We start from the raw sequence: 26,607 nt of genomic DNA on the forward strand, positions 1-26,607 counted from the left end.
GGAAAAATGGCTTTGAAGAGCCCCTTAGCATCTGTGTTATATAACAGACTCGGTGTGGCTTTAATGTTCTTCGCCACTTTTTTAGAAGCTCCTCAAAGTTTCTGGCTGATGAAACAGATAACATATATTATTAAATCACATCAGACAGGAAATATTTTATTTTTCATTTTTAATATGTAGCTTTATTTTTCACATAAATTGTATTGATGCATCTCATAAAAGAACAGAAGCAATGAATTTGTCTTCTTTTTCAGTCAATCTTTAATTCATGCCAGAGAAAAGGAAAAAATAATTAAAATAACTGCAAAAAAAAACAATTAAGAAATAATAAACATTTCCCGTAAATGGATAAATACATTAATTCTTCATAAAATATCCCAAATGTGACATAATTCACTGTACAGATACCAGAGTAACACAACACTTACATCAGTCCAACAGCTTTTTATCTACAGTATGCTATCCTAACTGGGATTCTTTCTGCTGTAATATGACTTAGAACTTGTCCATCATTAATTCCTAAATAAAAATTTCTTTATATCTTTTTACCTCTAATCTCTATTAATGACACACTGCATACGTAGAGTATTAGATTTATTTAATGTTGAGAGTAACAGTACAGTAAAACTGTATGATTACCTAGTGACTTGTTCCTCACCAGCATCTCTCTTAGCTATCCTCAACTACAGAATAATTTTACAAAAGACAAAATAAAAAATCTCATTCTTCACAACGATGTTCATGTTCAACATATATATCTATTTTTTAAAGTGCAGGAGTGACACAGACGATAAATGTTAAGATACAGATCACTATTCAGAAGCAGTTTTTTATGAGAGTGCTGCAAAAATGATGCCTGGTAGCGAATGCTTTGAAGGAGACAACAAAGCACAATAGCACAGGGAGAGCAAGAGGACATAGCAAACCAAATCACTAGTATTGTTGTTTTTTCTATCATTGGAGGAAAAAGGAGTGGATGGAACCAAAATATTTTCTCTTTTTATTTCTATAAATTGCTGCAATTTGTATCTATCAACTGCAGGATGCAGAAAAAAATAAAATAAAACAAGTAATCATGCATATCTTTAATATTCTCTTGTGTTGCAAAATGGTAAGTAGATTAAAATGTGCATGTGAATGTGAAGCAAGCATTAGGTTCTGGTTTGCTCAGTTAAGCACAGTTTTACCTCTTCTTTTTTTCTGCAATCTGAGATGGTTGTTTGTTTCCATTTTATTGCAAATTTTCTCAGCTTTCCTTTTTAGCTGAAGTAAAATGCTATAAAACAACCCCAAGTAATGCCAAAAGAAAACAAATTGCATCAAACCAAAAGGATGCAGAAGCGTTTTCTCTGTTCTTCTGGTTCCGTGGTGTTTTAAGCAGCTATGTTTTTGGTTTAGTTATTGTTCATGATCCACCAGGAAGCTGAAAAGTAAAGCCAGTCGTTAATGATTTGGTCTCTGTGAGAGCCTTACAAAGAAGCAACACTGAGAAACAGACTTACAATAGTTATGGTAGTATTTGGAAACACCTTCATACAGTGATCAAGATTTGCTCTCCATCCATTCTAGATTTCCAATATCAGAATCAAAGAGGGGACATACAGCTTGCTCACCTCTGGTTGGTGCTTAAAATGTGTAAAACCTCAGTTAATACTTACTTTAAACTTGGTAACAAGGTTGATCAAGCAGGTTCTGAACTTTAACGGTAACATAATTTTCATTGTGTTCAATTGAAACATACTGAAACCTATTTCTTTTACACCAAGGTTTGGTTGCACCTTCAAAATTCCCAGAATGAAAAACCCTAAGGGCAAACAAGCTGATGTTTGATTCAAAATTCTAGAGAAAATAAAACATATTATCTTACCATTTTTTTTCTAAGAACAACAATATAGAAAGGTCTACTGTTAGTGTGCTGTCTCTATGACATCTCTAAAGCCCGACTTACACTGCGCGATTTTCGGGGCGATTTTCCAGTCGTGCGAGAATCTTTCGATCAGCCCGAATTTCAGCCTGATCATGCGTCGTAAGTCGTGTAGTATACAGGGGGGTAACGAGCGGCGATCAGCCTCTCAAGACCACCTCCCAATCAGGAATCGTGAGGTCGGGAGAATATCATAAAAGTTTGATTTTCTCCCGAATGTCGTGGGCAAATAGCTCAGGGCACATGCGCAAAGAAGGATTCTTCTTTTTATTCTTCCTCTCAGATGTAAACACAGCAGCATGGCAGGGATGCAATGAGTGAAATGCAGTTCTGTCGGTAAAATTGATGGACTGTAGTAGCCACGTTTGCTCAGCCATGTCTTTTTTCCAAATACGTCGTCGCCTTTTCTTTCAGTACAAAATTGCACAAATTGCCAAGGTCACCATAGTGAGCTTAATATCCCTCTTCTATTTGTTTGGCCTCAGGATAGAAAGCTACAGAGCAGTTCCATCTCGCTGTGGAGCAGAGTCCGACGTGGTTTTTAGTCGTACAGTGTGAGCAGGTAGATCGCATGAGAGCGTCGGGCCGAACATAAATCGTGAGCTGTGAACTCACACTGTATGACTAAACCCTGCGGTTAGTCATACAGTGTGAGCAGCAGCTGCGTGCAACGACTGAAAAAAATTGCACAGTGTACACCCGGCTTAAGACGTAACCACAGTGGGTTGACTTTATCCCTCCATCTTTACACTAAGGTCTTCTCAGAATGAGACACAGAGACATTAGCCCCGTTTAAACTACCCTTTTGAAAACTGATCCGTTCCGAACTTGGATCAGTTAACCGTGCCGAGCTCGGTTCCTTATGACCATTTACACACCACGATAGTATGGTTAGACCTGTCTATTGTAGATACCAAATTACTTCGTAATAATCAAACCATGCATTTTTACCCATATGTGATATGCAGTAGACAAATTTAAGTAGAGAGAGATTCATTTTGTAAGGTGGTACCTGGAAGAAGCATAGTGGAGACTATTTCTGGCTCCTCCAGCGAGTCAATGATGCAGCGCTGAAATGTTTTGCTGATAGATGACTGCAGGTAGCTGTTAATGCAAATAAAAAACTATAAGTCTCTTCAAAGTGAATTTATCAGCAGCTCATTTTTCCTGGTATATGTTTTTATTGGACTGATATAAAGTGAAAAAATAGAGCAAACCTCATCCAGGAGAGACGGTCCTGCCAAAACTCATACATGATGAAGCATGATCTGTCTGGCAGGTTTTGGACTGAAATGCTGGTTAATTTGAAGTAGAAAGAGAGAAAATGAGGTCAGTGGGAGTGATTCTGAGCTGAATATCTGTGAGAACTGAAGCAGTCTGAGATGGATGCATGAAATCACAGAAAGATCCTGAGGCATAAACAGCGCAGAGGCAGAGAGAAGGACATACTGTAGGTTATTAAGCTGGCTGCTGGTGGCATCTGTGTAGACTTTCAGAGCTTGCTGAAACTGCTCCACATCTCTCTCCTTCACAGACATCTGCTTCTGAACCAGAAGGATGTTCTGAGGAGAATATATAAATCATGTCAACATTGTAGTTCTAGTCACAAAGAACAAGGATGACAGAAATGTGACTCTTTTTTTTTTAAACAAAACTCACATTAAAGCTCACCAAACCTTTTCTCTTTCATAGTCGGCACATTGTTTGTTTTTTACCCATTTTTGAAGTGATCCCTTTAATATCTAAACTGTCTAGTTTCTCTCAGATCCAAGTTTACCTGACCATGTCTGGGCTGACAGGATGATGTCTTGTTTTTCTTTCGAATGTATCAAGGCCCCTCTTTTGAAGGACTGCTGCTACACCAAAATAGGCGAACAGATATCACTTTTTTATCTTCATAATATTAGAAAAGATTTTCCTCTGACTTTGTTATCCTACAAGGGGACACAAGCTGTAAAAACCACCAACCATGTGTGAAATATCTTTGCTAGAAAATGCTGATTTAAAAAAATATTATAACAAATTTATATGAATAGAAAATAAAAAATAAATAAAATTAAACATTTTCCAAATCAATTATTTGTGTTTCAGCAAAATCAGGGTCAAGTTAATGCTTTATACAGCTAGTTGCTTAGAAACATTAACCGTGACCATTTATTTCTTGCTTTCTGTGCTCTTCCATCCACTTCTGCCAACCAGGGGTCTGTTTCACAAAGCAGGTTTATTAAACTTAGTTTCCAATAAACTTGCTTTATGAAACGCACTATTGCTATATGAAACAAAACAAGGAATTATGAAGATCATCATCTTTTCTTTTATTTCTGTTGTATTATTAGGAAATGGGGGAGCACAGTGACGGCACTGATGCCCTGCAGCAAGAAGGTCCCAGGTTTGATTATAGCCCCAAGACTATGGAGCTAGATCGGTCTAAATTTTTACAAATACCGATATGTGATTCATACATGCACAGTACAAGATCTACACACGCACAGCATGATTCACGCAAGCACACAAGACCCACACAAGCACAGAACAAGACTCACCAAAGTATTTCAGGTCCATAAATAATTGCATGTGTGGATCTTGTGCGCTTGCGTGAATCGTGCTGTGCATGTGTAGATCTTGTCCTTTGCATGTATGGATCACTAATGTTTATTTGTGAGAATTGAGACCGATCTAGGTTAATATTCATTGCAGTTGTTTGTATTATCATCACTCCAGATTGTATGTGAACTTAGTCTCCATGCGTGCCTTTTACTTTAACATTATATACTGTGTGTGTGAAACAACTTGTGTCTAACAATCTGCCCATGTTACAGACTCACCGATTTATATGTCCCTGCCAAAGTGTCCTCCTTCAGAGGTTCAAGACGGGGACTCTGAAAATGGAGATAAATTCAATTAAATTCTGTTCCTTTTAAGCAGTCGCCCTCATAGATGGCCGCTCTCGCTGAGCCTGGTTCTGCTGGAGGTCTCTTTCTGTTAAAGGGAGTTTTCCTCTCCACAGTTGCTATATGAATTGAATTGTCTCCAAAATGCACTAGTCACATTAGCTTTCTAGTAAATTATATTACACTTCTCCAGAGCAAGACAGAGATCTGTAATCCATATAATAATAATTATTATTACCATGCAGGCAGGAGAGCCCAGTAAACCTGATATCTTTCCTCTAAAACAGAATCTAAGTTTAAAATTGATGCCCCCAAACAAATGGATCTACTATAGCACTGTAATGCTGCTTCCCTTAAATCGGCCACCTGCTTTAATTTCAGTCGAATACAGACCTACTTATATAGAACTCATATTAAGAACGTCCGTTTGGTATTTTGTGAATATCATTGTGGTTACATTGCACAGCATTTGGCTGAAAATGGGTCTCCCTGGCAGAATTAACTCTCTGACTTAATGAAAACCTCCTGAAGTGTTGCCATGAAAGACATAAGGGGATTTTTTTTTTATATGACTGCATTCAGTCACATGTTACTACACCACTGATAGTAGCAAAATAAAAGATTAACTAACTATTCATTTTGGCAAAAAATCTTAGTTTTAAAATATGAAGCTATTGCTTTAAGACAAGAATCTTGCCTGAACATAAATGCTGGAAGGAGAATCGAGAATAGCTGATTTTACACCCACCTCACAGTCCAGTTTATCCATGAGTTGTTCCAGCTGGTTGATCTGGGAGCTCCAGGGGTTTTCTGGCTCCACGCTGACCCCTGACACCAGAAACAAAGTGTTAGCAGACCATAACTGTTCTGAGAAATGTCAGCTTTCTATCTCTCAGGTTTGCCTGCAAAGAGGCACCTGTGGTTAGCATGCCGGAGTACGGGTCAGTAGGAGAGAGACACATGTTCTTCTGGATACGTCGGTTGGGTCGTTTGGTGACCCTCTGAATAGGAAGGTCCTCTGGCTTCTTCACTATCCTCCCTGTGTAGCCGTTGTCATGGACAGCTTCTGTGGCGCAGTCCAAAGAAGACTGCAAGGACTGAAGCTGGGAGGATGTTTCCCTCAGCAGAAACCGAGTGACAAACTGACCCAGCACAGATGAGCCCTGATACTCCTAAAGACATAAAAAGAAGTAAGAGACTGTAAAAAATATATATATATATATTAATTAAATCACATATGATCTTAAAGAGATGATTAGTTGTATCTTTAAAGATACAACTAATCAGCTTCTTTTTCTGTGTGGAAATAAACTCTAAAAGGAGATGGACACATTGTTCTTACATCTAAAATTGGCTTTCTGCTTCTCTGGCTGCTTTCCTGCCATAGTCACAGATGGATGTGATTAAGTATAATTATGAATTAGAAAACTACTTTAAAAAAGGCAACTTGCATCTTTTAATGGGACAGCAATCCAAACTCGCAAACAGTAGAAAAAAGAAGCAAAGTTTGAAGTGGAGAGCTCCAAGCTTTGAATTGATTCCCAGTAAGATCTTTGGAGAGAATTGATGTTTTCTCTTTGGTACAAATGTTGAGATTTATTTTCTTCCAAAGAGGCAGCTGAGTTCCTAAATCCAATCATAAGCAAAACCTAGACTAACCCACATAATCAAATATTCATGATGTGAATATGTTGCTTTAGGTTTTACTGCTTTTTTCCATAGAGAGACACATGATTTTATGAAGCTTCAGCATAGAGGCTGTTTCCAGAGATAAGAACACGTTCATTCCAGCACAGTTTTTGGCAGATAACAAGCCTCCTCATTCTCACTGTGGTGCAACAATAAATGGGTGTAAAGGGAAACATGTTGGGGAATTGTTTGAAAAATGTCCATCAGGCTTATTAAAACCAACATGCTCTTTTTTCTGTGGCAAAGAAGTATCTCCACATGAACAATAAAACTACTCTTTTCTCACTTTCTCCTCCAAGTCATTTAAAAAAAATGTGAGCAGTAGCAAACCTGAAACAACAAAGCAAATAATGACTCAGTTCAGCCACCATAAGGTCATCATAAAAAATTTTAATCTATATATTTTCCCACCTAAAATGCAAGAAGATCTGATACGTTGGCACACCTGTGGTTTTAGCTATAAGGCCTGTCATTTATTCTACCCTCAGGGAGGTGGCTATTGCCTATTCTCAGTGCTCAGATTTAGTGCATAGCAGCTGTTAGAACTGAAGCAAGAAGCTTCTGGTTTCAAATTCCAGCCTCTGTACTTTCTGCATAGAGTCGTCATGTTTTTCTCCATAAGTTACATGAGCTCTTACCAGGTAGTCCTGGCTTCTTTGTGAACGTCGAATGATCACTAAATCCCTTAGATATGAATGTATGCATATCACACCTCTTACCTAGTTTTGACTCGTTTAACAATTTCTTCAAAAAGTCTGATGTCAAGAACACAAAACATAACCTGTTCTCTTCAGTGCAAAAAAAAGAAAAGCTTTCTTATCAACCATCAGCAACACGAAATAATCCTGACCTCTAAGAGGGCTTCAAAGAAGGAAAGAAAAACATGGTAGACAGGGAGACCATGCTGGAGATGTAGAGGACAAATGATGAAAAGAGAAATGAAAAGCACATTCCTATGATTCTAATGCCATCAGAGTATGAGAGGAGAGGAGAAAGTTCAAACATGACCATAGGACATCTGACGTCAGACCAGCAGGACTGCTTGGGCTTTTGTCACCCTTGGTAATCATCATCTATTATTCCCCGATATCCTGCATTCTCTGTATCTCTGAAAATAAACTGCTGCATCACACAGGATTAAAAAAAACACCTTATTATAACTTCCAAGCATGTGTTTATTGACCATCCAAATACAATTATTCTACCGTGCCACATTTTTAAACTAATCACTATCTGGCGCAGTAGGATGTGCAGGATGTTTTTTTTTTATATATGTTTACGTAAGGCCGTCCTACGTGCTCATCCCCATTATCACTTAAAACTGGTAAGTCTGACATAGTTGTAAAATTGCAAATCTTCTTTTGTAAAGTAAGCTTGTATGAGTGATGCAGACATCAAATTTTAAACAGAGCGTGCACAAGGAGAAATGGGTTCGTGCACGCTCTTGCACGTGTTTAATAGGAGTTCCCTCTCGGGAGCAGGTACAGGGTTGTGCATGTACAAGTGGAGAGGGCGGGTCTTTTTTTTTCTTTTTTTGCACCTTTAATTCAAGGTTGAAGATTGAACCAGTTACCAGGTTTTGATACCTGAAAATGCAGAAATGAAAAAGTTGTTTAACCTTCACCTGTATAAAATGTGGAACATCTTTTCCTTGCATTTGCAGATGAATGAAAAGCTACCGGTAAGTCAAAAGACTGCATGACAGGAATGGCAGCTAAATGTTAATGGAAATCTGATCATTCTGAAATCATATAGAAATCCTCTGTTTCTGAGTTCAAACTTAAGAGCTAAATCATACATAAAGTATATGCATGATAAAAAAAAAAAAAACTGCATCAGATCAGCTGACAGCAGACATTTAAACCCAAAGAGGAATATCTTAAAATCCCTCATCTCAGCTTTGTGTGATTTCTTAGGGTGTCTGTTTTCCCTCCCCTGATGCACACGGCTGTGCAGTGCCAGGTGGAACAGCCTATGTTGTTTCAACATGTTAAAAGGTCACATCCAAAAAGCTCCAAAATATTGTTATCACCATTGTATGATGGCTTATACCTAACAAGTATGGAGTGTTTTTATACCTCAGATATGTAGCCCCTGTATTCTGGATATTTTATAAATTAATTCTGAATGTGCCTTAACTTGATAGTTGCTGGGTTATCCAGCTGGTCATCTATACGTCATATTAAAGGAAGAAGATAGAAAGAGGAAGAAAGGACATCAACAGTTTTTCCCCATCAGCAGGATTCCATCCGTCATTATATATTTTTTCAACAAAAGAAAGGGGCAGGCCAAGAGAATTTGATCAATTTTTCTGAGCTCCACCTACGTAAAGTTTGCTCTGCTTTAAAAAAGTGTGGCAGTTAAAGGTAAAATAAACTTGCTTCTTGTAAAGAATGAGATTCATTAATAAGAAGTTACAAAAAATAGCATTTCAATTAAATTAAATTTTTTAGATCTTGCAGACAAAACAGAAAATAATAATAGAAAATAGAAAGGAAAGTAGGACTCCTCATCTTAATGTATTATAGCTCATGGCTGAAAGACTATTTTTAATAGGAAACAAAAGTAGAAGTAGAAGTTGAATGGATGAGGTGCTAACAGATACAAAATAGATGAAAAATGCAGTTAAACTTTTGGAGGGTTATTGTTTCAACATTTCTGTTGACAATGTGGGAATAAATCTTATTAATTAATAAGTTCAAAGAACTAACAAAAGCCTTCATCACCTACCTCTTTAGTTTTATCCATTGCCTTTAAAATTGCCACGTTGAGCTTTTCCAGTGCAGACAGGACGTTGACATATTCCCCAAGATGAGGAGCGAAGTAAGCTGTGGGACCAAAACAATAATTAGGCCATCAGTGGTATTTCCAACAGACCGACAGAGCTGACTGACCAAATAGCTTTCAGGCACTGAATAGCTGTCAATTTATAGCCATCGTTTTAGAGCAGTTTAAGCAGAAACATTAACTATATTTAAGATAATTTATTAGCAGAGTCATTGTAAGGAAACGTTCTTACCTGAGAGCTTCTCTATGTCCAGATTGCTGTGAAAAGATACAAAGACAAGGCTCAGAAGTCTGCAAACTTTACTATAAATAGAAGTTCTATAGTGAGGGAAATCAAGATCACAGAAAAAAGGACTTCAGTCAAGATGTGACGAGAAACATACGGCCAAAAATGAAGACAGTGCCTAGATCTGCAGCTAAGCTTAAGGGGAATTTGAAGTGTGTGACTTGGTTTATTCTCGGTTTGGATACTATAAATTAAAAAATTTCTCTAATCCACCTCCAAGAAAAAAAATCATTTAGTAAAATATGCGGAAAAGCATATTTTTCATCTCATTGTTCATTTTGAAAACACACAAATAAACTACATCCATTTATATAAGTACTGTGGCAGCCTGCTGTCACACTCTGATGTGGTAACTTTTTTTAATTCATTTTTCATTTTCAAAATGAGTTCCACATTTCATATATTTTCATTAGCCTGACTTTAAGTTAGCTTTTTCCAGTGCACACATTTAGTTAACTTTATTTGTCAGTTTGTTGTTTTTTTTTTGTCAAGATGCAATTTATGAATTTTTTTTTTCTTTGAGTTGCCAGTTTCCTCGGCAGCTGGTGGAGGGCTGCAATGAGCTCCAGCTTTCCTTAATTGGTGGTTGCAGGCTAATCAGCGGATGAAACCATTTGTAATGGGAAGGGCAATTTGTTTATCATTTGTTTAAATATTCTTAGTTTGGGTAATTTTGTTAATTAGTTCAATTTAAAAAGTATTTATTGTCTGGCAACTATTTATCTGTTTAATTAAGTTTATTTGTTTATTAGTTTGTTAGTCAGTTGCCCCCCTTGTGTGTCAACAGTGGTCTGATCAGCGACTATTTAAGTTTCCCTCATGTCCTATTTTTTATGGTAAATGGCATGTACTTATAAAGTGCCTTTATTCAAGTCAGGAGACTTGACCAAAGCGCTTTACACTACATTCATTCACCCATTCACGCACACACTCACAGACTGATGGTGGCAAGCTACATTGTTGCCACAGCTGCACTGGGGCTTACTGACAGAAGCTGGTTGCCGTACACTGGCGCCACCGGGCCTTTTTAGGTTAGTTTTGTGCTTGAGTTCTTTATGTTAAAGCCTGAATTGAAGTCTGTTTTATTGACCTCTGTTTTTGGGCCCAGTTTATCATTTTGGGAATAAATTAAGACTTTTTTTTGAAAAATTTCAGTGGTTTTCTGGCTGGTTTGTGCAAATCCCTCACAGTACAAACCTTAAGCTCCACAGTCAGATGAGGTATAAGCAGGATGCAATGCACTGCTCCCCTTCCCTACCTGCTGCTGTGCACTGCCTGACAGTTTTCATTTGACATTTTCTTACATTTTCTGATAACAGAAAGATAAAAGTAGCTGTTTGGAAATATTACAGGTGAAAAAAACAACAATCGTCGTGTGAAAACTAAATTAGGGTTATTCAATACTCCTGATAAAGTCATGCTGTTTTCAAAACTTAGTCTGCAAAACACAGGATGTGAGTTCAGCAAATAATTGGACACCTAAAATCATCATCCTATACCTGTGTTGCATTATAAAGAGCAGTACTGCAAAAAAATGGAATAGCCTTTTGCCATAAATACATATAATAGATCATATCATGGTGACTGATAAAATACATGTTTGATCAGTAAACCTGTAGCCTTTCTGCTAAATAAAGTGCAAAGAGATTCTATTTAACAATATTAACCCTGTCACACTGTGGTGTTTTTCCTCAGCGGTACTCCAACTGGCCTATGCCTCATTTCTCAAGTAATGTAGAGTAGCAGAATGTCAAGTCCAAAATGTGCTATGTGAGAAGAAGATTTTTCTGCTACCTCATAATCAGCTGCTCAGCTGTATATGTGAGCATTTCTGCCAAAGTAATGAGCGTTACCTCTGGTGATTTTAGGCTGACAGCGACTGCAGCTCCTATTAGTGGTGCTAAGACTCCAGGAATACATCAGGATTGAAGGTTCAGCTGTGTTTTGAAGCGAGCTTTCTCAGTCCATTTCAAACTTTGTGCAGATTCACTTCTTTTTCATCTTATTAACGCTTTTTTTATTTGACTGCGAGAGCAGGAAGCAAACAACCTTTAGAATCAGAGCAGTTATGTTGTGTTTGTTTTAATGATCCCATCATTTTCATGTGATTATATTAGTTTATTTCAGGGTTTTTTTTATTCTTAGTTTTGTAATGACTCATAACTCATGAAAGCCATCTGCATTTTTTTTAGGAAACAGTTATTATGAGCTGATGCAGTGATGTGACCTTTAATTGAGGTGCAATCATTAATCACTTGCATGCCTTAAATCAGTATAATAGGCTGCTATGCAGTTGGAGTATTAAATTGGTTATCTTCTGTAGTTTTTCTTACTGAGGATGAAACTAAGGCATTGCTCTGCAGGCCGAAAGTCAGATCAATGTTTGAGCTATATTTTAATTTTTTCATTCTTCTCACTGCACTTTAAAACACTGATTCTTGCATTATCCCAGCCTGAAGGCTTTCTGTGGATACTCCTTGAAGTGAGAAATTAAGTCTTGCTGCCAACCGGCAGAAGAGCAGGAGATGCTGCAGAAAGCAGAAGAGCTGGATGAGACCCAAATAAAGATCGAGGAGAGCTTACTCTGTCTGCTGCCTGTCGATGGAGTAATACAGCTCCTGCATCTGCTCTTCAGTCAGGACGCCATCAGTGAAGTAGGACTGGAACTCCTCCATGGAGAGCTTCCCATCATCTGCAAGGGAACCAACCAATAAAAAAAAGTCATCCTTCACTGAAGCCAAAACTCAATTTAAGACTGTCCATCACTCTGAATAATGAAACAATGCCGTTGTGGCTTTTAAAAATGAACTTAATCCCCAGAAAAAAAAGAATTTCTCCCAAAGCACTTCTTTCAGAAGTATAGGCTTATAGTGAGGAGTCAGCAGCTTTATTCAAGAAGTATTGCAGCGTTCTGACATGCATGTCTCATAATCCTATCATCCCATTACCTTTTAATTAGTAAAACATTTTTTGCTGGAAAAAAACTAAAGAAATTTGAATTTGTGGAGGGCTCAGGGCACAATTTAGCTGGATAAGTCCAAAATTTACCCCCTGATGTAACATTAGGTCTAATTCTGACCTGAACTGGGAGATCAACCTGTAAGAAAGAATTGGATCTTAATTTCTCTATCACTATTTCATGCTGTAAATGATGTAGGAGTAACTACAGTCTGTTACATCTCTGACTCATCATCTGATTCCCTCAGAAGCAGAGCTTTGGTTTGGATTCGCACCCAGTGAGACGCCTAAAATTCAGAGCAGCTCAGATGGCACAGTACACAAGTGTTAACTGTTCTTTGGATCAAAGCTATGATAGAAACACAGAGCTGAGGGCAAAACATACTGCAAGCTTAACTCTCTGAACCAGGTGGTCATTTCTTCTTTAGAGAAATGTTGAAAAAAAATGATCAATAAATATCAACAAGCAGTATGAACATGCAGTCTGTTCTGATCGAGGTTCTGTTGAATCGCGTTAGGAAAAAATTAATCAATTTTGTAAGAACATATATTTTGGTAATTATATTGAATAAATAAAAAATCATATTTTGATTAACCATATATGCTAAACCATCCAAATAATTGGATGGAAACAAGTGTATAAAATCAAGGACCTAGGTATTCAGACTGTTGATTCAAACATTTGTGAAAGAATGGGTCTCTCTCAGGATCTTGTGAATCTTGTAAATTCTAGCATGGAGCTGTGATAGGATGCCACCTGTGCAACAAATCCAGTCGTGAAATTTCTTCACTCCTAAATACTCCCCAGTCAGCTGTCAGTGTTTGGGAATGACAACAAACAGAGCGGTAGGCCGTGTAAACTGACAGAGGTGGGTCAGCAGATGCTGTAGCACATGTTGCAAATAGGTCACCAACTTTCTGCAGTCAATCATTCACTACACATCTCCAAGCTTCAGATTAGTCCAAAAACAGAGCTTCATGGAATGGGTTTCCAATCGCCCATGCAAAGCGTTGGATGCAGCGGTGTAAAGGACGCCGCCACTGGAGACTCTGGAGAGATGAATCATGCTTCTCCATTTGGAAATCTGATGTACAACTATAGGTTTGGCTGTCGCTAGGACAACAGTACTGTACTTATCTGACTGCATTGTGCTGAGTGTAAAGTTCGGTGGACGGGGGGTTATGGTATGGGAACTGGGCTTGGCTCCTTAGTTCAAGACATTTTAGACAATTCCATGCTCCCAAGGAGCTGACCCCTTCCTCTTTCAACATGACTGTGCACCAGAGAAAAAAGCAGGGCCCATAAAGACATGGATGGCCAGTGTGGAACAGTGTGAACTTGACTGGCCTGCATACAGTCCTGACCTCAACCAGATGGAGCAACTTTAAGATAAATTAGAGCAGAGAGCCACATCTTCTCATCAAACATCAGTGTGTGATCTCACAAATGCATCCTTGAAGCATGGTCAAAAATTCCCATAAAGGCACTCCTAATCCTGACAGCCTTCCCAGAACAGTTTGAGCTGTTCTAGCAGACCAGCAAAGGATGACATCGCATTAGGAATGGGACGTCACTGAAGCTCATATCGAGGCAGGTGAGCGATAACCTTTGGCAATATAGCGTACTTCAATGATTTCCATTCAATTTATGAAACCAATAACAAAAAATGTCATTTCGAAAAGGTAAAGCAGGCTTCAATGCAGCCTCACACTTTATACAAAGTATACATGGATGCAATGAAACTGCATTTATGAATACTTAAGACTGAGACACTGAGCTGCCTATATATCACTAAAAATGATAATAAAAACAAACCAATGGAAGACCACATAATTGCATGATAAAACCAAATGAAGGTTTTAATCAAGCTTATGCAGATTTTAGAGGCCGCTATAGTTTCATGCTAAAATAAGCTGAACATCCCCAATTCAGAACTACTGTACACAGCAATCCAGTATGTTTCTAAGAAAAAAGAGAAGCATGTATTATCCAAAGTAATTCAACCAAAGTTTTTATGTGGATTTAGCTTGTTTTGCTCCTTATTTTCACTTATCTCGTCATTGAAGTGGTTTAATCTACTGCTAAATATGACAATGTGAAGAAAATAATTATTGAGTGTCATCAATCATCACTCAGAGTAAGAGATTTCATTTTCTTACTCATCTGCAGAATTTAATGCACCTAATCTAAGAGCACCAACAGGTCTGTTGGGAAATTAAAGTGTCCACAGCAGCAAGGTAATTACCTACCTGCCTCACATCACCCTCAATAAAACTGCAGTGCAAAGTGTGGCCTGAAGGAAAATATCTTTTCAGAATTTTTTTCACAGACTCTCTAACTCTTCCCCTAGGGGGGTATAAAGCTGCAAGAAAAGCATCACTAATGAGTCATAATGTGCGTCAGTGTGATTCAGGTGAATATCAAAAATGTGAATGAAGACAAAAATGTTCCTAGCCTTAAAATAATGTTTTATGAGCCAAAGAAATATATTGCCTTTATTGGTTCTCAATATTTTAAACAAATATCAACACCAGCTGTACATGTTGCAAAAGATTAGCTAAATCCTAGGTTTTTAAACCAATTTTTGCTGCTTTTGGTTTGATTTTAATCAGCAGTGTTGCTGTACAATAATTTTTGAACAATTCATTTAGTTCCTTCTAAAGACTTACTTACTCCTCTGCACCACTGCATTCCTGTAATGCAGAATGATATAATATGGACTTATCCTCCAGCAAGTGATGTTTTAGTGGTGAAATATACGAAAAATTAACAGGCAAAGTAAACCCTGCTTTCAAAATAAAACAGCAGAGTAAAGCCACTCAAGTATGCTGCATTTTTAGCACTTTATAGCCTGAATGTATGTCCATATGTGTTCTACTAATTTATGCTGATTTTATACCTTAAATATTTAACCAAAGAGTTAAGGATTAAGGAAAGGAGAAGGTTTTCCTCTGATCAACTGCCATTTGAAGATTCAGTATTTTTGCACATCACTGCATTCTCTAAGGATAATTCTAATGCCTAAAACCTTCTCAGTGCATGGATGTGACATATTGGGGTCCTCATTGTATTAAATCTGCATGCATAAAATGTTAAAACTGTGCATGGAGAATAGTATACCTGTTTTTTTAAATGAAACTGCTGCAAAATATTTATTACGCATGTGCACTTTTGCGAGAATTCTGACTTAATATTGGAGGCAATACTTTGTTTTTTTATGCTCTAATTTTCTTTGTGGTGCATGTAGACTTTGCAGGCAAGCAGTATATTTGGCCACACCTGACACATCTTAAATTCTACACCTCAGCGAGAGAAATGTAAAAAAGAGTGACGGCAGTATTTGACACTAATATTGAGAAACTATGTTTTCCTAATATCATGCAACCCTTCCGTTTGTTTCGGTATGGATTACCTCTATAATCATATTTATAATAATTTTTGTTTTAAGGTTTATTATATGGATATATAACATTCTTTTTAAAGCAGTCCTCACCTCCCTCCTTCTTAAGACTTTTCTTAAGTCTTTTGTTCAAAGCCTAAAAGATTTTCCCATGATTTTGTTTTCTTTGAGTAAAAAATCTGAGCTGTGTTGTCAAAACAGAGCATATCACTCTGTAGACTTGTGTTGTAACATCTCTTTATAGACCTTTTGATGCAAGACAACAAAGCAGTGAAAAAGACTAAGTAGTTTATTTTTCCACATAATGGAGGGGACGTTTTTTGTATGTTGCTGCATTCAGACAGTTTACATCTGCTTTTCAAAAACCCTAATAAAAGCGATGATGCATTTTAGACACTTATAAAATTATGAATGCATGGTGCCCCAGGCATATTATGGCAGCCCATACAGATGCTACTAACAAAAAAGGCAATTTTGTTTCTTCCTATGGATGCAAGGATCATTAATTTTAAAGAGGAAACAGAAACTGAGCTCTGCTGCAAAGTAATGATAACAAAACCTAACATGCTCAGTTTGAGAGCTAAAGGAAGGTCGGAGCAGAAACAGACTTTAGAAAATATGCTTGGTTAGCCTAAACTGAAACGCTTCAGCTGGCAGCAGCCAGAGAACAATAATGTAAGACTCAGCTCCATGCAAAAAGAAAAGAAAACCACCTCCCATCCCTTTTATTTATCACAAAAGCTTAGGTGGAAAGAAAATAATGTTTTCTTCATCCATAATTCACAAACAAATTTTTTTTTAACTTTGTATCACTGAAAGACAAGCCCCAGACGACCCCTGCTCATTGCACCACACGTTGCATCATTAATTCACTCTTATGCTTCAAATTCAGCGTTCCTTCAGAGGAAAGTGCACAGTCTTCATAGATGCTATACAGGCATTAATCATTTGCCTTCTTTCTGCATTTTGCGTTCCACTACCAGGGGGGATGTAGCGCATGAATAAAAAATTAGGCGGAAAACATTTCAGTGTTTGTTAGGACAGCTTTTTATGCAGAGCTAAATGCTCCGTGTTTTCCTATGGGGAGGAAGTATTTGTTTGAAGTTCTTACAAATCATTCTATCAAAAGAGTGACATGGAAGAAGGAAATGTGTCTCAGATGAGCTGCATTAGGAATTAATAATTCAACTGGGAACCTTAATATTATGCATTAACATTTATAATAGTCTGTTTTATGCATAAAGTTCTTCTGCCCTACTGTAGCTCCTCTACCTCCACGTTTACAGTGCCTTATGAAAATGTTCAAGAGCATGTGTGTTTCTGTGATGAGAAAGCAAAAGGATAAATGCATGTATAGATGTACTCAGGCCTTTTTAAATGACATCCCAGGAGTTAAACATGGTAGGGGCACCATGATTGCTGGGGACTGCTTTTTTTCTCTTCTTTTTTTTTTTTTTGCAGGGATATGGAAGAAGGTCAAAGACGAATGGAAAATTCATCGAACTACATGACGATCCTAAGAGAATCCTGAAGACGAATGCAGGCTAATTGATAGTGTGAGAGTAGTTTGCCTACTAGCAACCCTAAGCGTGCAGTCAAATAAAAAGTTCAAAGGGTTTAAATACTTTTACAACCACTGTTTATGTCTACATCTCATTGCAACAAGCAGTTCTTTGTTTCTGACAGTGCATTACAGCAAACAATACTTTCAGGGTTAACTGTTGCGGTTAATCCTGTTAAATCTCAAAAAAACAAACAAAATCGAGGCAAATCTGCAGATGAATTTGGTTGTTAAGAGCAGCGGAGGGGTTGTCAATGGCAGACAAAGCAATAACATAAAGCTTTACTTATGAACAAATCTTTTTCATAGATGTTGGTGTGCAAAATCGGTTAAAAAAGTAATCTCTTTTCCATTATATCAAATAGAAGAGGGGCTCACCATTTTTGTCTGCCCGACGAAAAATCTGCAACAGAAACAAAAAGATCAGCAAGTCATAGGTTACAACAAAAACACATATACCACAGAAATAGCAGTGATATTTTAAAAGAGGCTTAGAAATAAAACTTGTAGTCCTGGGTAACTGTTTGGGGAACACACATTAAACTTTTTACTAACAGGGAACAGCACACATTTGTTGCCACAAAACTTATATTATAAAAATATTTCAATTATTTTCATCATGTAAAAACAGTCTTAGCAGCACTAAATGAAATAACTTCAGAAGTCTCTTGTTTGTGAATAGATCTTTTTTGTGAATAATTTAATCTCAGTATAAATACTTAATGGTATAAAATGTATTTAAAGATGCATATAAATCACACAGATCTCATGTCAATCTGAAGGATTTATTTTGCTTCATTTTTCCTTCTTTCATGAACAGATGAGATCTAAAGGAGATGAAATGTCTTGATCTTAAGTAAGATATCTTATGGAATGAAAACCTGACATTTTTCTGTGACACAGCAGAATTTCAAACAGATATCTTCTGTGCTTTCTTGACTCTGCTGACAGAAAAAAATGCTCCTACTGCTAAAAATGTCTCCAAAATGCTGTGATCAGTCGGTTCAAAGGAGGGTACCGGTATTCCTTTATGTTTATTAAATCATGCTACAGCAGGAACCAGACATCTCACCCCCCACACCTCAGGACACTATGGCTGCATTAACAACACTAACGTCCTCTGGTTTGGACCAAGCAAGTGGACCAAAGGACTTTCCAGCTGTGAGTGTGATGAAAGGTGCTGCACTGTATATTTCCATCTTTTTCTCTCCACTCAGTTACTCTGAGTGAACCAGAACAGATTAGTGCTGGAAGATTGATTGTATCATCAAAGTGAGCCTTAAAAAAAGAAAACATCCTTCAATTTCATCAGTTTGAAGACTTCAGTTATTGCTGTGTACTTCAAGTTTTTAGATCCAGCATTGCTTAAAACCTAAAAAATAAATAAATATAATTTTAAACAAATAGAGAGAGACCTATAATCAATGCTGTAGTCAATGAATCTTGAAAGTGTGGCTCCAAGGTTGCAGGTACATTTTTAGGGCTTCCTCAATGGTCCATTAAAGACTTTGACCAAAAGAAATAAAGAACTGAAAAACATTTTGTAAATACAAACTGTTTTTATGCAAAACTTTTATGTACTTGCAGTAATTATACTTTGTTTCCTATATTTAAGATATAAACCAGAGTGGGAAATAAAACAAATGGTATAAACTGAGAAAAAGGAAAGAAAAAAAAAAGATTTATACTGCAGGCTAACTAACTGGTTCAAAACAATTTGATTGTAAATCAACCCATTAACACGATATGGAGTATCAACCTCATTTATATGTTATTATTAATACGGTGCATGATGACATTTTCTGTGCTCTTTATAACTTTTTCTTTCTGTACAATTTCATCTAAACGTGCAAGCAAGACCAAATAAAAATGTTATTACCTAAATCCTTCTTCTTCTCATTCTAATCAAATGTACGGTGCTTTGTACTTTTTCATACTTCTCAGACTTTTCTTTTTATAATCAAAGTCTTCAAAAAAACTGTTTGCATTTCTATACAGTCCCTTTTACCTGGATACCCTTAAATAAAACCCAAATCAAACAACTGTCTTTAGAGATAACTAAAATCTCACTAAATCTTAGAAAAAATCTTGGTATACATCTAGCTGTACTGTGAAGCTGTACTCTGAACAACAGCATCAATTAAATTGTGGAAAACAACAAACAGGTCAGGCATAACATTTTGAAAAGGTTCAAAGCATGTTTAGCTTATAAAACAAGAGCCCAGGCTTTGAACATTTCAGACAGCTTGTTCAATCCATCATTTGGAAAATAAAAGTATATTTCTTCTGCAAGTCCACAGATGGCTGTATCCCTAACTGACAGGAAAGACAAACAGAGCATTAACTGACATCAAATAGCAGCATTCAAATATAAGCTCTCTAGAAGAGCTGCAGAAATCCACAGCAAAGGAGGGAACACCTTCTAGACAGGTAGTGGATCCCACAAAATTGACCTAATTGAATGAATTGAATGAACTGTTTATCCATCAGCCAAATCCATGCAGTAGACACAGCTAGCTTGTAGAAGCTCGCAACTACTGCACCTTGAACACACTATCTACAGTGTAATGCAAGGTGGTGGCTGCATCATGATTTGGTCACATGTTTCTTCAGCAGAGACAGGAGACATGGTTAGAGTTAATGGAAAATGATTGGAGCTAACTACAAAACAATCCTAATTATAGATTGAACACAAATGCCACTAAACCCATTTCCCTGCATTTGTACAGGGATTTCACTCTGAAGGGTTCCTGAAAGTGCTGATTTAGGAGACTCAAATTAAAACATATACCACAGTTTTCAGATTTTACATTTGCTTGAAATTATAAAACTATTTTTTTTTTAAACATTGAAAACCTTTACTTTCCACTCTACTTTTACATCCCACTTAGTGTTAGACTGTCACATAAAATCAAATAAAACACACAGAAGTCTGTGTTTGTAATTTGTAATGTGAAAAAGATTCTGTAAGAATACTTATGCAAGAAGCTCTAGTTCCTTATTTTGTACATTTTTATCAAAGAACAAAACATGTTCATAAAAAGTAAAAATCCTGATTTCATCTTTTTTTATTTGCACTCAGATGTACTCACAGTGAGAGGGCAGAGACACAGTTATCATGGGGTTCTGTGACAGAATCAAGCTAAACCTTGCAGAGGACTGACAATCTGCTACAGTATGTTGGCGTATGGGGGGAGTCAGGAAGCACTTTCACTGTTAAACCTCCCCACAGTGTCTCTGAGTTCATATCCCACACAAGACAGCTGACAGAAAGCTGTCTAGGAGACTGGATAAATGAACCGAGCAGAGGAAGAAACCTGGGAGGACAATTCAATGGACTGCTTTACTCCTGGGAAGGAGGATGGATTTCATACTGAAACTGTAATTATGAAGATCTCAAAGAGAAAAATTGAATCAGAATGACTACCTCATGGATTTATGTATTTGTTTTTATAGTAAATCATTATGAAAAACATGGAGGGCTGAGGAAAAATATAATTAAAAAGCCAAAAAAGCTTTTCTCAGGGATGTAAAGAAAATTTAATTAAAATTAAAACCCAACAGACTAACAGGTTTTTGCATGATAAAGTAAAAAATATATATAAAGAGCTCTACTGAGACTCAAAACCTCACATTTGTCTCAGTTTCCTGTGAGATGCTGCAAATAGGTCTCTGCATGTGTGTGGGTGAGTGTGTGTTGGGTAGATTTCATATTGGAAATCTATTCAGTGCAACTCAACTCCATCTTTTTGGAGTTGCAACATAAAGAGATCACGACAGCTGAATGAAATATATTCCTTTCCACTTAGATCATGTGTAACGATCTCTTAAAAAAGGATAAACCAAATGCATGCTCATTGCAGATTACATATACTGCAAGCATGCTTTTGTGAAGTAAAGATAGCACTGATAGACACTTTGATCCTTTTTGTATGCATATAAATCAAAGTTTAATTCATCCAATAAAATTGCTTGAAATAAAATTAAAAATAATTGAGGCAGAAATAAATTATACACGGTGGTGTGGTGCATCCTCTAAATGAAATACAATCAGATTAAACAACTGAATCCTTCTTGAATTCAATTTATAGTATATAAATCTAGCTTTTTGAAGATCTAATTAAAGTATGCAAAGTATAAACAGTTTTCTCTTCCTATGGTGCATGATTTTATAAGATGAAAAACAACTTATACAAAAAAAAAAAAAAACTCCACGTTTTAAAAGATGACAAAGCAGTGAACCATTTCTGGTATAACATTTAAACCCTAATAAATAATTCAAAACTTCTGTGCGTGTAAAAAGGAGGCTCTGTTGGAGCTTTTTAATGGAAAGGCTTCATTATTTTTTTTTTTTTTTTTTATCAGAAAGGATTAACAGATAAGCAGTCTGCATGTTAGAGGAATGTTTTATTTCCTAATTCACTAATGCATTCACCTTTCTTACACTGGAAAAAGTGTGGCCCAGCTTAAATTAAAAAAATTGATGTCCATTTGTTGCATCTAATATATTTGACTTCACAGAATCTAAATAAAGTGGTTTGGTACAACATGACTATTTAATATTGACTCCAACCATATTACTTTACGTGACCCAATATTAATTCTTCACCTTTATCCAAGTTAAATTATTTACATTTTAGTTTTGGAACCAAACTAATATATTGAAATTGAACCCATCAAATATATATACCTTGCACCAAACTAATATTCAGGCATTAACACCAGTTAATTCATTGGCACCATGAAAGTCTTTTTTTTTTCATATTTCATAAACTTGGTTTCATAAACAATTTGCATCACTCACATCACACTTAACACACTCCAGCAACAGTTTTTTTCTAAGCCATTTATTCCTCAAGTAAAAAAGGACAAAAAAAAAGTTGCATGTTCAGACAAACAAATATAAACATGTCATTGTTGCTCTACATCAGAGCAATGAAATAAAGACAATATGGCTTATCAAGCAAAATTAAATGGACAGAAAGCATCCACTGTTGAACTGTTCAAACACATCTGAACTTGAAGGAATGTTGCATCTCTAAACATCATGAAAGAACTAAAATTTCAACAAAAGCCCTCCATGAAAGTGACCCCGTGAGCCTGTATAACAAAGTGCTGTGAGGTGGTCTACCTCTTAAATAGATGCAAGTGGCAACTACATGCACACATTGAGCACACACAAATATACACTACTGTGCAGTTTTGAGTTCACCGCTGAGTTTGCGAATCTTGGAAGTCATCTTGTTGGAACCAAGCTCCATCAGGATCTTCTGAAGGGCCTCAAAGGTGAACCTGAAACCCTGTGGATACTTCATGTTAAGAGCATAGCAAAGTCCAAAGAGCATTGCCACTCCAGCTGCAACAGAAGGCAGCTCATTGAGGACTTCCACACCATCAATGACAATCCCAACGTCTTCGGGCTGCTGTAGAAGGCTTGAATTCTCTCTGAAGACGAAGACTGCCATGATGGTCCTCTCCAGCTCCTGCTCGGCTTGATCTTTCTGGGAGACCTGAGGCAAAATATATGAAATATGCAACTGAACAACTGCAGTCTGGCACACCTCATTAATCACTATATACTGTTTAATGGTAGGGATGCACGATATTGGGATTTTGGCCGATATCCGATATGCCGATATTTTAAAACTGTAGCCGATAACCGATATCGATACCGATGTTAAAGCTGGACAAAAATAAGTAGTCATTGAAAATAGCAGTTTTGTTATCCATTTCTGACACTTTGAAAAATAATATACTCAAATATATTTTCATATGCTGATATCAAATTGATTTTTAAAAACGCGGTATCGATCTATTTTACTTTCAAAATCTCATGAAATTTCATCGTTCTCTTACAAACTCTCGTGATATTTTGCAAATTCTTGTGAGATTTTGTTAGTAAAATAGAACGATACCACGTCAATATATCAACATAAAAATATGGTGAAATTTTGTGAATTTTCTGGGGATTTCGTAGCATAACGATGACATATATCAATATTTCATTAGTAAAAGAGATTGATATGGTGTTTTTAAATGGCAATATATCAGCATAAGAAGATATTGGGATATTTTAATGTATCAATATTTTTTCCCTCGTCTTTAGAAGTTTTTAAGTCTGTAAAAAATAAGTTTTTGAGGAAGAAGAACAAGTAGTATTTTTTTTTTTTTTTTTAGACTTTAGAAACTGTTTATATTGTTTTTTCTTACCTTTATACTTTGTATAAACAAGAAAAGTGGGTTGCTTATGAAATCAACAAAGTGCTACAAAGAAAATAAAATTTTATCTAATGAACACATTTTGAATTCTTGAAAAAATAACACAATGTCTGAATGTCTCTTTCAAATGCGAGTATGACGGGTTTTTTTTAACGACGAAAAAACAATAACATATAACAATAACAATAACAATAACATATAAACAACAATGTCAGCGCACACGAGGCAGATATTAATTTTCTATTATCAGTTTTAATTAACTAATTACCTTTTCAGATATAGTTCACCGATGATGATGACGACGAAGACGTCATCCCCCCCCCACACGTCTCCTCGGATGATCAAAGAAAATTACTCATCTGTTTACCTCAGGCGCGGTACACTACGCCTTTTCCACCTAAAATGGCGTCTTAGCAACAAATGTCACGTGACTGGCGGAGACCGATTCTGTCTTAATGTCTGGGCCTGGCAATGAATTAAAACTTCAGGGGTTTGGGGGTTTTTTTATTTTTTATTTTGGAACGTTGGCGAGGCGGTAGCGTGAGTTTGGCGAGGCCACTGACTTAAATTAAATACTTAGTTTTTTTTAGTAATTTATTTTCCCAAGCCACTCAGAGCCGCAGAGCCTCGGGTTGCCGACCCCTGCACTAGACTAACTAATTGCTAACATGGCTTTACATGGGTTAAGCTAGTAAAGTTCACCGTGTAGCCGAGCTAACCGTGGTGGAAGCTATTGATTGGTAACGAATTATGCCTACCTTGATTAATTCCAGCTACAACCGAACAATGTACACATAGTTATATTTCTCGTGAAATACGTGTAAGTTCAGAAATTACACCACATTTAACCCGGCGAAAAAGAAAGCATTTACTGGGATACCCACATTTAGGTGGGACTTTCAGCTTGCTAACCAGGTGACATTAACTCAGTCTTTTGCATTAATACAATTGTAGGCTTGTTAAGACCCGTTTACATCAGCTTAGTTTAGTACTTACCGCAGGTTTATTCTTTGATGAGGCGCTAGGACGTTAATCATTCCTTCTTCCCCATGCCAAAATGGACGAAGCTCTCCAAGCACTTCTCCCCAACTTCTTCTCACGTGACTCAGATTGAGTCACGTGACTCAATCACGTTTTGAGAGGAACCAAAATATTTGCTTTCTTCCCTTCAGAATTGTTATTAATTCAGTCTGAATCAAAATTGACACCTCAGAATGCAAAAAAATAGACTTTCACAACCAAGTCAATTATTTTACATTGTATTCAATGGTAGGTATTAGCTTGAATGAACAACTCTGTGCTACACTTTTTCCAGTGTACGTAACAGTGCCGTGAATGGAGCATGTTTTAACTAAGTGAGAGCCATTCATAAAGAGGAGTGAAGGACAGTTAGTCAGTCTTAATGTACAGAGAGGAAATAAAAGCCCTGCAGAAAGTGAAGACCTTTTAAATAGGATCCAAACATTCAAAAGATTCATTTATCCGATACCAGCTGCAGACGCATTGAACAGATAAATGGAAACGCTGCATTTTGCGGCTGGAGCGCCTCGGTGTTTACTCACATCTTGGAATAAAGCGATGCCTTGGTTCTGGTTATGGTCGAGCTCCTGCTGCTTTCTCAGGTGTTCGTGTTTGGCGGATTGGAGACACATGGTGATCAGCTCCGTGCAGGCCAACATGTCGCTGCTTTGTGATAAGGATTCTTACTACAGAAAATGAAAAAGACTGTCCCCGTTCCCTGTGCGGCTCTGGATGCAGAGCTTGTCCTTGTGACCGAGAATGGAGGGTGATGCTGATGATGATGGTGGTGATGCTGATGCTGCTTGTCTTGTGTGATCCAGTCAGGAGGAGCTGGACCCTGCTTCTGCTGCCCTCTGTCTGTCAGTCGATACCAGCAGAATAACATATTTATCTTTTAAACTCAGGAGTTTGATAAACCAATCATCTGCCAATAAGAATAAACCCATGTTATCAAATAAACATTACACATCTGGACAAAGTTGTACCCCTCGTTTAAAGGGGAACACCGTTTTTTTCCATTTGGCCCTTGATTTTACGTTATTACATCATGTTCTATAGCCATATGAGTTTTGTGTCATTTGGAGCTGTTCTGAAGATATTCCGTTATCAAGTAACGTCTTCCTATGGGCAACGACTTGAAGGCACAAACTTAACTGTTCATAATTTGTTCTTTATGGTAGATCAGCATTCATAACATGTAGGCGAATTACTGTCCCCCAGACATCTGCGGTTATATTTTTTATATTTATATCTTTTAAAAACAAAGCAGAGTGTGTATGACGTCATCCGCGCGCACCGGCTAACATTCATTCATCTTGTCCACTGAACTGCTGCTAGTTTTATTCACATGCCTGGAAGATGTCTAGTGCTACTACCACAGATGTTCTCGCTCTCCAAATGGAATTTAACCATTCAGATTAGCTAGCCGAATGAATAGAAGGGGTAGAACGTAGCCGGCAGTGGCTCGGGCTGCCTGTCACAACTACGGTCCGGCGCGCGGATCCCTCCGCTTTGTTTTAAAAAATATAAATATAAAAAATATAACCACGGATGTCTGGGGGACAGTGATTCACCTACATGTTATTGGGGTACCATAAAAAATAAGTTATGAACAGTTTAGTTTGTGGTTTCAAGTCGTTGCCCATAGGAAGACGTTACTTGGATATAAAGTTATATCCAACTAACGTTATTTGAAAGAATGTTTTGGGTTCAGAAGAAAAAGGATGTACATGTTCCTTTGTAAACTGGAAAGCTAGCACTGCCCATCAAATGTAAAACATGATAGTGGCTGCAGTTTCTCCGAGTATAGTATACATAGGGGTCTAAATTTAAGAAACCCTGATAGAGAATGCAAAAGACCTAAAGATATA

The 26,607-nt window shown here is 37.1% G+C and overlaps 1 protein-coding gene across 1 annotated transcript; it reads right to left on the bottom strand.

The window, feature by feature from the left end:
- Positions 1-237: 237 nt before the first annotated feature.
- LOC119782199 (N-terminal EF-hand calcium-binding protein 1-like) lies at positions 238-25,570 on the bottom strand. Its single transcript, XM_038283051.1, has 12 exons — positions 25,279-25,570; positions 17,876-17,900; positions 12,161-12,269; positions 9,524-9,549; positions 9,235-9,332; positions 5,732-5,987; positions 5,564-5,643; positions 4,750-4,803; positions 3,374-3,486; positions 3,142-3,219; positions 2,937-3,028; positions 238-1,423 (listed from the first exon to the last, which is right to left on the bottom strand). The coding sequence occupies exons 1-12, from the start codon at positions 25,393-25,395 to the stop codon at positions 1,395-1,397; spliced, it is 1,077 nt and encodes a 358-aa protein (XP_038138979.1). The 5' UTR covers positions 25,396-25,570; the 3' UTR covers positions 238-1,394.
- Between the last annotated feature and the right edge of the window lie 1,037 nt (positions 25,571-26,607).

Source organism: Cyprinodon tularosa, unplaced genomic scaffold (genome assembly GCF_016077235.1).
Source record: "Cyprinodon tularosa strain WSP-4 unplaced genomic scaffold, ASM1607723v1 ctg19, whole genome shotgun sequence".
Lineage (NCBI taxonomy): Eukaryota > Metazoa > Chordata > Actinopteri > Cyprinodontiformes > Cyprinodontidae > Cyprinodon > Cyprinodon tularosa.

Coding starts and splice junctions, on each gene's coding strand:
- LOC119782199 (XM_038283051.1), bottom strand. CDS start 25,395: ATGTTGGCCTGCACGGAGCTGATCACCATGTGTCTCCAATCCGCCAAA. Junction 5,988..9,234: donor CAATGGATAAAACTAAAGAG/GTAGGTGATGAA, acceptor TTATGTCTTTAG/GAGTATCAGGGCTCATCTGT. Junction 3,220..3,373: donor AGCCAGCTTAATAACCTACA/GTATGTCCTTCT, acceptor CAAATTAACCAG/CATTTCAGTCCAAAACCTGC.